The sequence below is a fragment of the Peromyscus eremicus genome, chromosome 7 (genome assembly GCF_949786415.1).
Source record: "Peromyscus eremicus chromosome 7, PerEre_H2_v1, whole genome shotgun sequence".
Lineage (NCBI taxonomy): Eukaryota > Metazoa > Chordata > Mammalia > Rodentia > Cricetidae > Peromyscus > Peromyscus eremicus.
In genome coordinates this window covers 52,688,508-52,700,767 of record NC_081422.1, presented here as the reverse complement: position 1 = coordinate 52,700,767, position 12,260 = coordinate 52,688,508, and the positions used below count along the sequence as shown (strand labels likewise).

At 53.1% G+C, this 12,260-nt stretch overlaps 1 protein-coding gene across 1 annotated transcript in view; it reads left to right on the top strand.

The window, feature by feature from the left end:
* Positions 1–11,881, top strand: part of Pml (PML nuclear body scaffold) — a 33,266-nt gene extending 21,385 nt beyond the window's left edge. Inside the window, exons 7-9 of the mRNA XM_059267994.1 lie at positions 359–411; positions 8,438–8,588; positions 9,569–11,881. Of these exons, the coding sequence (XP_059123977.1) occupies positions 359–411; positions 8,438–8,588; positions 9,569–10,350 (986 nt within the window). The 3' untranslated portion in view covers positions 10,351–11,881. The remainder of the gene's footprint in view (positions 1–358; positions 412–8,437; positions 8,589–9,568) is intronic.
* Positions 11,882–12,260: the final 379 nt, after the last annotated feature.

Sequence of the window (12,260 nt, the reverse complement as noted above, 5' to 3'; positions counted from 1 at the left end):
ACCCCACATTCTGATCCCACCTAGGCGCTCAAAGCCACCAGGATTCCCATGCACACATTGCTCTGAGCTGCCATTGAGTATGGTGGGGGTAGTTTACACTGTACTTTGCTGTGATTCCAGTGTGGGACACTTGAGGGGCTATGCCCTAGCTCTGACTCCTTTCCTCCAAAACTCGGCCAGTGCCAAACACTATTACTTGGAGGTATATACACTCTATCTCCTCCTGATGCACACAGGACAGGGCATCTGCCACCCTCAGTCCATTGGCTTACAAGGACTCTCCTGGGTGGCCATCTCTTACCCCAGCCAGTGGATATCTCAGGAAGGATTTAATGCCACCACCCCCTCTCCATTTCAGAAGAGCGAATTGTGGTGATCAGCAGCTCGGAAGACTCAGATACCGAGAATCTGGTGAGTAACTCGGAGTTCGGCCTAGGACTCCTGCCTCCCCTCATTTAAGGCCCCAAAGGCTGCAGCCACAGCAGGTGACTCTGGGGCTCATCTGGCACCTGGGGAATTTTCTAGTGAGGCAATCAAAGCCTAAACTGTACCAAGGAGAGTTTGCAAGTACCAGCTGCATGCTTATTACATCCTAGCCCCTCACTGCACCAGGCAAGAATGCCTCTGAAATGCTTGCTAGACTGCTTCCTCCAGGGCCTGGCTGTCCTCTGGAATATCCAAAGCCCTTGTCTAGAGCTTCCTTATATATTTTCTATCTGCTAAGTTCTCCATGAGGAGAGCTGGACAAGAGTTCGTTCTCTGGTTAAACAATGAGCCAGGTGTAGTGGTTTCTGCCTTTAATCCTAGCATTTGGGAGGCAGAGGCAGGTATGGATCCCTGTGAATTGAAGGCTGGTCTGGTCCACATAGTGAGTTCCAGGACACCCAGAGATATGTAGAGAGATCCTGTCTGAAAAACAAACAAACAAAACAACAAAATCAATCAATGAAGGCTAGTGATGGATAGAATGTGTCCATGGGTAACAAATAATGGGCAGGAGTGACTTATTTACTTTTCTATCGCTGGGAAGAGACACCATGACAAAGGCATCTTATAGTAGAAAGAGTCAGGCAGGTGTGGTGCTGGAGCAGTCATTGAGAGCTCACATCTGATACACAAGCACAAATTACAGAGAGCGCTGCTGACTGGGAATGGCAAGGGCTTTTGAAACCTCAAAGCCCATTCCCAGTAACACACCTCCTCCAACAAGGCCACACCTCCTAATCCTTCCCAAACAGTTCCACCAACTGGGGTCCAAGTATTCAAACATTTGAGCGTATGGGGAACATTCTCATTCAAACCACCACAGGAGCTACATGCAAGATTTTACTTCACATTAGAAAACTTCTTTAAAGGCATCTTATAGTGAAACCAGTGACTACCTGGAGGTATGTTATTAGAGACTAGACTCTTAAGCGTCTGGGGGAAACAGAGCCTGAGTCGGGAGAAAGGTTAGATCAGGGGTCCCCGAGGTTCTTTCCAGCCACAGTCTGAGATTCTGTATTGGAAAATATACAGAGCTACTGGATACCACTGCAACACCCTCTTCGCCAACCTACTCCTCCCTGCTGAGCACCCGAAGAGCCTCCCACCCACATTGGAACTCCCACTCCAACAGGGCCCGCAGTCTACCTCAAGGCACCTGCCAGCCACCAGCTTGGTCTTCCCATCATCCCACTGAGCAAGCTGCCGGCTCTGACACCGAGTCTTCCGGCCAGCCTACCACTTGCCAGAAGCATCCTGCTGTCCTCTGTCAGATCTGCATTTTCTCACACAAAGCAAGGAGAGCCCCCTGCCTTCATCACATTCTTGGTAGCCTATACCCCCAGTGATGTTATGCCCCGACACAGGCCTCCTCTGGTAGCTCAGGCCACCACCCCTGCCACCATAGGGCTTCCCAGGCGTCCTGCTGATAACTTATCTACAGGGGGGCATCAGCACACTCTGCTGGATGCGCAGAGCCTTCGGGGGCTCTCCCGGGGCTCCCCCCCCCCCCCCCGATTTCCACCAGTGGCTTTGCAACTTAGTTTTTCACCCTTGCTTCTCAGCCTAATGCTTTTTCCATGGGTAGTGCACAGGTAGCAGGTACCCCCAGAGATTCTAACAAAGCCACTGCGGAGAATCCCCAAGTTCAAGGTCTCCCTTGAAGTCTTTGAAATTTCATTACCACCCCCTTAGCCACCCAAGAGGCTTCATCCCTACCAGTCCAGGCCTAGGCCCTCTATCAGACAGGCCTCTGAGAACCTGAGTTCTTCCCTCCTCCGTGGCTGCTTGCCACCCCATGCCACTGTCTGCAGTCTTGTGGCCAGATATCCCTGCCGATGCATGCAGAGACTATCCATCCCAAGGCCTGGCAGGTATGACTGCTCAATAAATACTTGTTAAATGATCTCCGTTGTGAACCCTTATTCCACAGCCATCAGATCCCGTGTAGGATCTTCCCTGGAGGGCTGTTTGTCTTTTATCCTGCATGGAACTTAGCTCCTCTCTGGGGGAAAACATGGCTCTCTTCCTTCCACACTTATGAGCATCCAAAGTGGGAAGCAGGACAAGGCCTGTACAGCTCACCTGGTGGCTTTGAGGTGGCTCTTAGGGTGTAACTAACCTTATCTCCCCAGTCTGTCTTGGACACCTGCCCACCTCCCCTCTCATGGAGGGACGATAGGACCATTTCCCCCCCTACATTTTTTCTCCCCCCTCATGTCTTGCTTTCTTCCTGGTTGATTTCAACACCCGCCATCTGTCCTAAGCTCCTTGGTCTCTGAAGGATCTTCAGCCTGCCACTTCAGCTGCCCAGCAGTGACATGGCCACACTGCGTTCCTTGACACCATCTCTAAATGGACTGCCCTGACTCAGACCACCGCCTCATGTTCCTCCAGCCCTCAAACCTACCATCACCTCCCTCCAGCTGAGATGTTTCAATCATTCTCTCTTGGAGACCTGCTGGCAGAAACAACCACAGATTCAGGGCCATGTTGACTCTGCTGCCCCCTGGAGACAAGCTGGAGAAAAGCCACACAGGAAGGCCAAGAGCAAAGGACTCTGGTCACACCCTCCTGCTTTCATTTGGCTCCCTAGGGATACTTCTCTGGGCTTCTTCCTGGGCTTCTTTCTTACCTGTTGACTGTACCTTTTGCTCTGGGAGGAAACAGAAACCCTTTGGACAGTGTGGGAATCGTGGGCATCTGCTACCTAATTACAGATTTGCCTGTTGCTGCCCTTCTGCCCGGAAGTCGGCTTGCCTCTAAGACCCACACCTGTGTCCTGGCCCAGCTAGCCCAGCCAGCCCCGCCCCTGCCCTGTGGGAAGCCTCACTCTACCTCATGCTCATCGGCCTGTGTCTTCTGATTCATCCGCTGCCTTCGGGCCAGTCTCTGCCCACTCCCTGCTTCTCCCTTGGCCTGTGCTTCACACCGCTCCTCAACTCACGTTCTGAACCTCTCCACCATGCCTGCAAACCCTACCCGTCAGCACCAGGGGAGCCCCAGGCCTCTCAGCACGGTGGTCCCAGACGGCCCATGGCGTTTGTGACTGGGTTAGCTCTTCCCAGAAGTCTGTTTTCTCTTTGTATCTCTGGGCGCTCCATTCCAGGCCTCCTTGCTCTTGTAAAGGTTAGCATTCTGGCATTGGCTCGGGGCCTTCTTTCCTCTATACTCTGTGCAGCCCACTCTGACTGGTTGTTGCCCAGAGAGAGCTGATGCCCACACTTGCTCCCGCCTGCCAGACCAGAATGTCAGGGCCTTCCGCCAGCTCTGCCTAGATGTCCCCCTATGTACCTCACACATTCTCTTTATTTCCTCTCGCGCTATCACTCTGCCATCTGCCTAGGTACAAAAGCTGAGAGCCCAGGAGACCCCTTTTAATTATTTCTCACCTCCAGCCAAAATTTGATCCTCGCCTTTCCATGGCTTGTATTCTTCTGGTACCTGGACATTTCTTTCTAGCTCATCATCTTTGATAAAGTTCAAGCTACTGCTGGTGGATGGAGGTGGGAACCTAGGAAGGAACAGTGGAGAGAAGTAACCCAGCAGTTTCCCTGGACATAGTGCAGGGTTCAGCTCAGGAGATGCCACAAGCAGCATAGCAGATGGGAAGAGGAAATCCAACTCCACCATCATTGGGGGGTACCAGGGTCACCAAGGGAGATATACATTTCAGGTTAGGAAGGGGTGACCAGGGAGAAGGCATTGCTCACTGCAGAGCAGGCCTGGGGAGCAGAAGAGAAGAGTCCACTGCTTTTGTGTATATATGTAAAAACTAGCCATTACAGGAGTCCCCAACTTAAAAAATAAACTAGATCCTCTCATGCATTTCACTCTCATCTTCTAGGACCCTCCCAAACCCCTGAGGCACTACAGCATACCTCCCCACAAATCCCCACTCTGCAGCTTGGAGGGAGGACAGTGTTCCAGGCTACCCAGCCACATATCCTCGCTGTGGGGCCTTTGTTCTGCCTTGCAGTGAGGGGCTGTTCTATACTATTGGCCTGTTGAAGTGCCACCTTTTCCTAGTGAGCTGGGGTAGGCCCAGCTTGACCTGCAGCTCTGTCTGAGGGGGAGAGACTAAACAAGGTAGAATGCGTTGGAAGAGCTCGGTCACAGTTTTGGAGCAGAAAGCAAGTCCTAGTCTCTTGTAGAGTCCATGGGATGAGAACTGTTGCTTAAACCCTGGAAAGGTGGGCGAGTCCTGCACTTAGCCAGGGCCACTGTTTGAGGAGTCACAGCAGAAGAGGTAGGTGTTCTCACCCATATTTGTGGCAGATGATGAGACACCTTGGCAGCAGAAGGACCAGGCAGGAAGGGGTTTAGCTAAGGGAGCAGCCTGTGATAGACGCAGCAGTGATGACTGGCAGAGGAAGGGAGGACCATGGACAGCAGCTGGTGCAGAGATGCAGTCGTGACACTGATGAGCACTCATGTCAGAGACCATGAGTCAGGTGCTTGGCCGAGAAGGTGGGAAGGGTTTGCCTAAGAGCAGAGCTGCCTGGAGAAGGGTCGTAGCAGTCAGTTAGGTGGCCTGGACTCCATATATCTTTGTTGTGCCTCCAAGGCCTTCAAGACTGCAAGAGCTAGGAGTTGGTGCCTGCAAACCCCAGAGATGCATGCGTCTTGCTAAACTGAGCCCAGGTGTAGCTGGAGCTTTAGTGCTGAGAAAGTTCCTCAGGATCACAATTCTCGCTGAGCATTGATGGAAGGTACTAGATGGCTCCTCGAAGCTGAATGCTGGCTTCCCAAAGGATTTGGCTTGTGTCTGTTCGGTTGGTGATCAAACATGGAACGAACCCCTATGTAGACCAGGGGTTCTCAAGCCTGGCGGTGCACGGAGGAGTTTAAGCAATTGCAGATTGCTGGGTACCACCCCTGCAGATTCTAATTGAATCGTTCCCTGTGCAGCCTGGACTTCCAGAGCTTTTTATGCCACTCAGGCCTGGCCAAAGTCAAGCACCACTGATTTGGGGGATTCACTTAAGCATCTGGGTGAGAGGAATGCTCATTTGTTTTAAAGAAAGTGACATTTACACAGTGGCTGTGATACAGGAGGGACAGGAAAGGCCGGCTCTTGCCTCTGTCAGGGAACAGGGGGAGGAGAGCTTATAGCCCACAGTGACACTTAAGCCCCCATCCCGTCCCCTGGGCTCTCCTCATCACTCCACAGTTTCTCAGAGTATTTTGCCCTTCCCTTTGCTGTTCTCACCCCTGGGCCGACCTCTATTTTCTCAACCCTATTCCCTTCTGCCTCCACTTCCCTTTCCCCCACCAGCATCTCTCTGTCTGTCTGTCTGTCTGTCTACTCCTGTCCTTCACACCCTGTCCTGGTTTTTGGACTAAGATGGAGGAGAGGGCTGCAGGCGTGACCAGAGGCTCCCTTGCTGAGCCAGGAGGGAAAGACGCCGGTGCCAGATGCTCTGTGGCCTCCCTGTAGGCTCTCCTTTAGAAACGTCTTGCTTAAATGGTCCACTCGTGCTAGGCTGGTTTGGGAGGTAAGAGAAAAAGAAAATTGGGAGTTTACAGCTGCCTAGCTCAAGTAGACGGTGTTCCAGAGAGACCAGCCTCTGCCATCCTGCATGGCAATTCTCAGAGATGGGGCAGGAAGGGCTGTGTCCAGGCTAACAGACAGACCCAGCCTTTCCTCTCTCTGGTCGCGGCGCAGAGGAAGGGGAAGAGGCGTCTTGTTAATGAGACACTCACAGGTTCCCTCAGAGAAGGCAGATATAGAAATGAGGCTTCCTGCCATGTGGTGTGAAGATGAAGGCACTAACCGGAAGGTCCAGTTGTGTGGCACTCCAGATGTCCTGCTCTGGAAAATTGCCTTCGAGGCCTTGAAGGGACATCGTCAGAAGGACATGGAAGTCATTGCCGGGAGTCAGGTGGAAGCACCTGGGACCACAAAGGGGCTTTTGAAGTGACGTTTGAAGCTAGAAGAAGACCCAGGAAGATGAAGCCCGTGTGTTATGTCAGTGGTAGCAGAACGGACTGGGCGAGTGAGCCTGCTCTTCAGTGGCTGGCAAGAGTGCACGTTCCCAGACTGGGGAAGGCCATGGCCAGGGTGGTCCAGCTCTGCCCCCAGTCCACGTGGGAGGATAGACACTGGGACCTACAGACAGAAACCCCGAGTAGAGGAAAAGACCCCGGAAGCCGCAGACAGAAAATGACCGGATTCTTCCCCGGGGAAGAGGACTGGGTCTACTGCTCTCGGCTAGCAACTAGGAGAACGCCTCCAGAAAGGTCCTCACAGGAAAGGCAAGCCATGTGGGGTCTCTGGGTGCAAGGCAGGCTGGGAAGAAGTTGGGGTGCCCGGCACAGGACTGCAAATGTAAGTTGAGTGAAAAGCAGCCTTCTATAGGAAAGCCCAGCCCTGGTTAGCTTTCTAGTGAGCAATATGACTTCTCTTGGCTGAAGGTTTGTGGAAAGCAAGTGTTTCAGAAAGGTGGGTGGTAAACACCATGACCAAAAACGACTTGGGCAGGAAAGGGTTTATTTCAGGATACAGCTTGTAGTCTATCATCCGGGGAAGTCAGGGCAGGAACTCACGGCAGCAACTGATGCAGAATCCATGGAGGAGTGCTACTTACTGGCTTACTCCTCTTGGCTTGCTCAGTCTGCTTTCTTATACACCTCAGGACCACCTGCCCAGGGGGTGGCACCACCCACAGTGGGCTTTGCCCTCCCATATCAATCACTCATTAAGAAAGTACCCCACAAGTTGCCTAAGCGCAATCTTTTGGAGGCATTTCCCCAACCGTAGTTCCTCCTCCTCAGATAACTCTAGCTTGGGTCAAGTTAACAAAAACAACAACAACCACCAGGACAGCAGTTATGCTAACTGTCTCTCATTAGCTGGAGGCCACAGTGAACTGAGGCCTCAGCCCCAGGTGCTGACTCCATTGACTACCAGAGCAGTCTGTAAGAAGACAGACCTGGAGCCTTATACGGGCTCTGTTCCAGAGACCCTGGCCCTGTCTAGTGTCCAAACATGGCATTCCTAGGACACTAACCAGCTGCGCTGTTAAGTAACTTTGTATATCATCCTCAGAGACTCTACCCTATCTGTAGCCCCAGCTCCTTGGGAAAATCTCAGAGGTAGAAAGAGCTCTTCCCATCCTTGAGGCCAGGTGTTCCAGCAAGGACAACCTTGATGCTGGGGAGCCGAGCCTCACAGCAAACCTGCCGTGGGTCCCGGAAGGCTCCTCTGTGCAGCTGAGGTACGGATGTGGAGAGTTGAAGTCTCCAGGATCTGAGGCTCTCAGCTGCTCCCTCCCAGACCCTCTCCCAGCCAGGGAATGTGTGTCCACCTAGATGTGGACTCCAAGAGGCCAAGCAGCCCTTTCCTTCCCGATACTACAAGACCCCATGGGACAGTCTGGTTTTGAGGAAAGCCAGACTCCTCCCCCTCCCCAAGAATCACCTGGGATCGCAGATGAAGCTCCTATCTCCTGTTCCTGTTTGTGCCTTCTGTTTCTTCTGAGTCTGCTCAGAGATGAACTTAGGAGCACATGTCTCAGGCCTTGCACACCGAGCTGTTGGCCCCTTCCCTGAGCCTCCACAAGCAGGCACAGCTTGCCCCACCTCACCCCACCCCATCTCACACTTTCACAATCTTGTGTCAACACTGTTCATAGATTCATATCCCTCATGCCTGCCTCCCCACACCTGTGCATACTCATGCTCACCTGTAGGGTCTTACCCATTCACACATCCCTTCCTAAGGTGTGTGCCCTGGCTCACATGTGTGACCTGTTTCACACCTGCACACGCATTTGTGCATCCCCACTAATCTACCCTCTGGTGCACAAAGACGCTCCGACTGTGCCAGCTTGGTGACATTCCTGCATCTTCCTGTGTGTGTGTGTGCATACTTGCTCCAGAGCGCAGACTCGTCTCTCCTGGACCTCCAGGCCTCTGAACTCCTGACCTATTGGCTTTTCTTATGTTGCAGCCTTCCCACGAGCTGGAAGATAGCAGCAGTGAGTCCAGTGGCCTCCAGCTGGAGGGCCCCAATTCCCTCAGGGCACTGGACGAGAGCCTCGCTGACCCCCAAGCAGAAGACAGGCCCCTGGTTTTCTTTGACCTCAAGATTGACAATGAAAGTGGGTTCCCCAAGAGCTACATCATCTCTTTTTATTTTAGTCTCTGAGTCCCCAGGAAGAGTGCAGGTAGAGACACCTGTAAGGCTCCAGCAGCTCTTAGCACTGGCGGGCCCTGGCAGCCAGGTGGACAGAGGACTCTGACCCCACCTGGGATGCCTGGTGTTGCCATGTTGGCCTGAAGTGGAACCTGGGTGTGGGAGGGAGACGTGTAACACCACAGGTTCATTTCTGACAAGACGGAGAGGCTGGGAACAGTGTGTGAGCTCATGGCTGACAAGTAATCCACACTTGACCTTTGGCTTTGAGCGCACATTTCCCAAAACAGGGTCCACCCCACAAATGGATACACAGGGAGGCCTGCAGAACCTAGGACTCAGAGAGTTGTGACTCCTCCTCCTGGAAGACCCTTATCTTCCTCGATGTCATCCTTGCCCTGGTCCCTCAGCTCTGACCCTTTGCCCTGGCCAACCAGTTATGAGCCCTGCCATTAGGGCTAGCCTACCAGCCAGAAGCATCGGGTATATGTATAGCACAAAAAAGCCATCTGCAGGCTTCAGGAGGAGACTCTGGGCCATACTTTTATAGGGTACATAGGCCATTTCTGCTGTCTGCAGCCCTGGGCTGTGATCCAGCTGGGACTGATGGGGTTGGAGGTAGGAGCAGGAGAATAGAAGGCCCAGAAGAAACATTCTGAGGGTCTCTGGTGGAGGTGGAGGCTGAGAAAATACAAAAGGGGAAGAGTTCTTAGGGTTGGGCAAACTCTAGGGCAGGAGGGATAGGGAGAGCCATCTTCCGACAAGTGAGCCCCTGACCCCTCTCCCATCAGAGCCAGGCGAGAACTACTCATGGAGGATATTTGGTTTCTGCCAGCAGGCCTTAAGGTGGGCTCTCTAGATAGTGAGTCAGCAGCTTGACCCCTTGCACCCACCCCAGTACCTCCTGAACCGTGGAAGCTCACCCTGCCCTTCTTTCCTGCCTAGCCCAGAAAATTAGCCAACTGGCAGCCGTGAATCGGGAAAGCAAGTTCCGAGTGCTCATCCAGCCCGGGGCCTTCAGTGTCTACTCTAAGGCTGTCTCCCTGGAGGTCGGACTGCAGCACTTCCTCCGCTTCCTCACCTCCATGCACCGTCCCATCTTGGCCTGCTCCAAGCTGTGGGGGCCTGGCCTCCCCATCTTCTTCAAGGCCCTGGAGGATATTGACAAGCTGTGGGAATTCCAGGACGCCATCTCCGGTTTCCTGGCTGTGTTGCCTCTCATCCAGGAACGCATCCCCGGTGCCAGCAGCTTCAAACTCAGAAACCTGGCCAAGACCTACCTGGCAAGAAACATGAGTGAGCAGAGTGCCCTGGCGGCCGTGCTGGCCATGCGAGACTTGTGCTGTCTCCTAGAGATCTCCCCAGGACCACAGCTGGTCCAGCATGTCTACCCCTTCAGTAACTTGCAGTGTTTCGCCTCCCTGCAGCCCCTAGTTCAGGCAAGTGTGCTGCCCCTGCCTGAGGCCCGCCTCTTGGCTCTTCACAACGTGAGCTTCCTAGAATTGATGACGGCATACCGCAGCAACCGGCAAGAGGGCTTGAAGCAGTATGGCCGCTATCTGAGCCTGCAGACCTCATCGGCTTCCGTCCAGCTTACTCAGTACCTTCAGGCTCTGAGCACCTACCTGGAAGGACTGTTGGAAAGGCATGCCCCGGCCAGATCAGAAGGCAGCTCTACTCCTCTCTCTCGCCAGAGCTTGGCCAAAAAGGCCTCCCAGCAGAGCTGAAAGGAAGCGATGCCCGGCTTAGCTGGTGGCCGGCCACAGAAGGAGGGGCATCCCTGAGCCAGGCCCCACCCTTCACCACATTCCCGGGTAATGGTCTCCGATACGGAACTGTTACTTAGTTCAGAATAGGTGCCCTTTATCTGGGACCAAATGCTCTTTCTCTAAAATTCCCACAGCAGACACCAAAGGCACTGCAGACCAAGTCCCTCCATTTAGAAGCCAGAACCAGGAAGACTTGAGTAAAGAAGGCATGGCCTCTGGGCGCTCTGGTTGGTTTTCACATGGCCCCAGTCACCTCACCTACCACTACCACGGGTGGTCTTGCAGCTCTTCCTTGATGCTTCGTGTCCCAAGCGATCTGCTGATAGCCCCCACAGATAACACCCCAAGGCAGAGGTTCTCAACCTGTGGGTTGCCACCATTGGAAAACATGTATTTATGATGGTCTTAGGAACCCCCAACCGTAACTGTAATTTTGCTACCGAGCAGTGTCTCAATTCCTAAGACCATCGGAAATACACGGTTTCCCATGATGGCGACCCACAGGTTGAAAACCACTGCTCTAAGGTAGTGTTTACCACTATACCAGCAGCCCCACGGGCACCCAAAGTGCCTTTCAAACCAAACTGCCCTTCATGAATTTGGGTTCTCCCAGCTCCCACTGTCCAGAGGCCAACTGTGTTCACTTTTGTTTTTTTTTTTTAAGCACTCTCATTCCAAAGGGGCCTTCTAGCAGCAGAGAGAGGTAGAAGCTGTTGCTCCATCCATTCGTAACCGTGTTTCTACAGACTGACCCTTCCAACTTGGTTCTTAGTTCATCAGGCCACATAAGCTCTCCTTGCACTCAGCCCTTCCAAGGGACACCCAGTGGGGCACTTGCGTCGAGAGCTTGGGAAGGTGAACCTGTGGGCTTTACTCGAGGTCCCTAGAATCAGGCCTTCTGGAGTAGGACCTGCAGCATTAACAGGTTCTCCAGGTGATGCCGTATGCTCAGTTCTGAGCATCACTGCTGTCATAGGCCACCTCCCCCTCAAAGGGAAGTAGAGAAAGCCCCTGGGCTGTGTTTATTGAATATGATTAGGAGAAGACCAGAGCTCCAGTGTTCTGTGAAATGGGTTTCTGGTTCTGGCTGACTCGCATTATTAACTCAGAGTCCCCAGCCAGCTCAATCATTGTGGGCTTTCAGGCATGGACAGTAGCTTGCTGGAGCAGCAGATAAGCATCCTCACCCTTGGACCCTAGCTCTCATGCCAAGCCTTTGGTCCCCAACCTTGTGATCATCTTGAAGGTCAGCTGTCCCCTGTGGTTAGCTGAACTGTGGCTGGTGTTGTCCACATTCTCACCCTGACCCATTCCCTGCTTCCTGCTCCCAGGGTATTTCCCAGGTAGCCCAGAGGTCCAGTCTTGACAGGTTGGTGGTCTCCACTTTCATGTGGCGACCCATCCTACGGGTGTCCTGATGTTCTAAGGCATTCTATAGAAGCTCATTCCTACCACAGTGAGGCTGGACCCTGACAGCCATCCATTAGAGTTCTGGGTGGGGTGAGGACGGGAAAGGTAAAGAGGCTGAGACCCTAGCCTGGCTGTACAGGGCAAGGAGGTACTGGGGCCATGTGTCATACCTCGTCCTTAGCCTATCCCTGAATGAAACAGGGCCCACTGAGTCTCAGCCCCACCAGACCGGCTGTCTTCAGTTGCATCTGATCATGGATTTATGACAAAGGAAAGAAGGAAAGCCCTGCCCTATCTGCTGTTACAGCCCGTAGTAAATATGTGATTGTTTTTCCAAGACAGTGTTTCTCAATGTAGCTCTGGCTGTCCTGGAACTTGCTCTGTAGACTAGGCTGGCCTCAAACTCACAGAGATCCACCTGTCCCTAACCCCCAAGTGCTGGGATTAAAGTTGTGCAC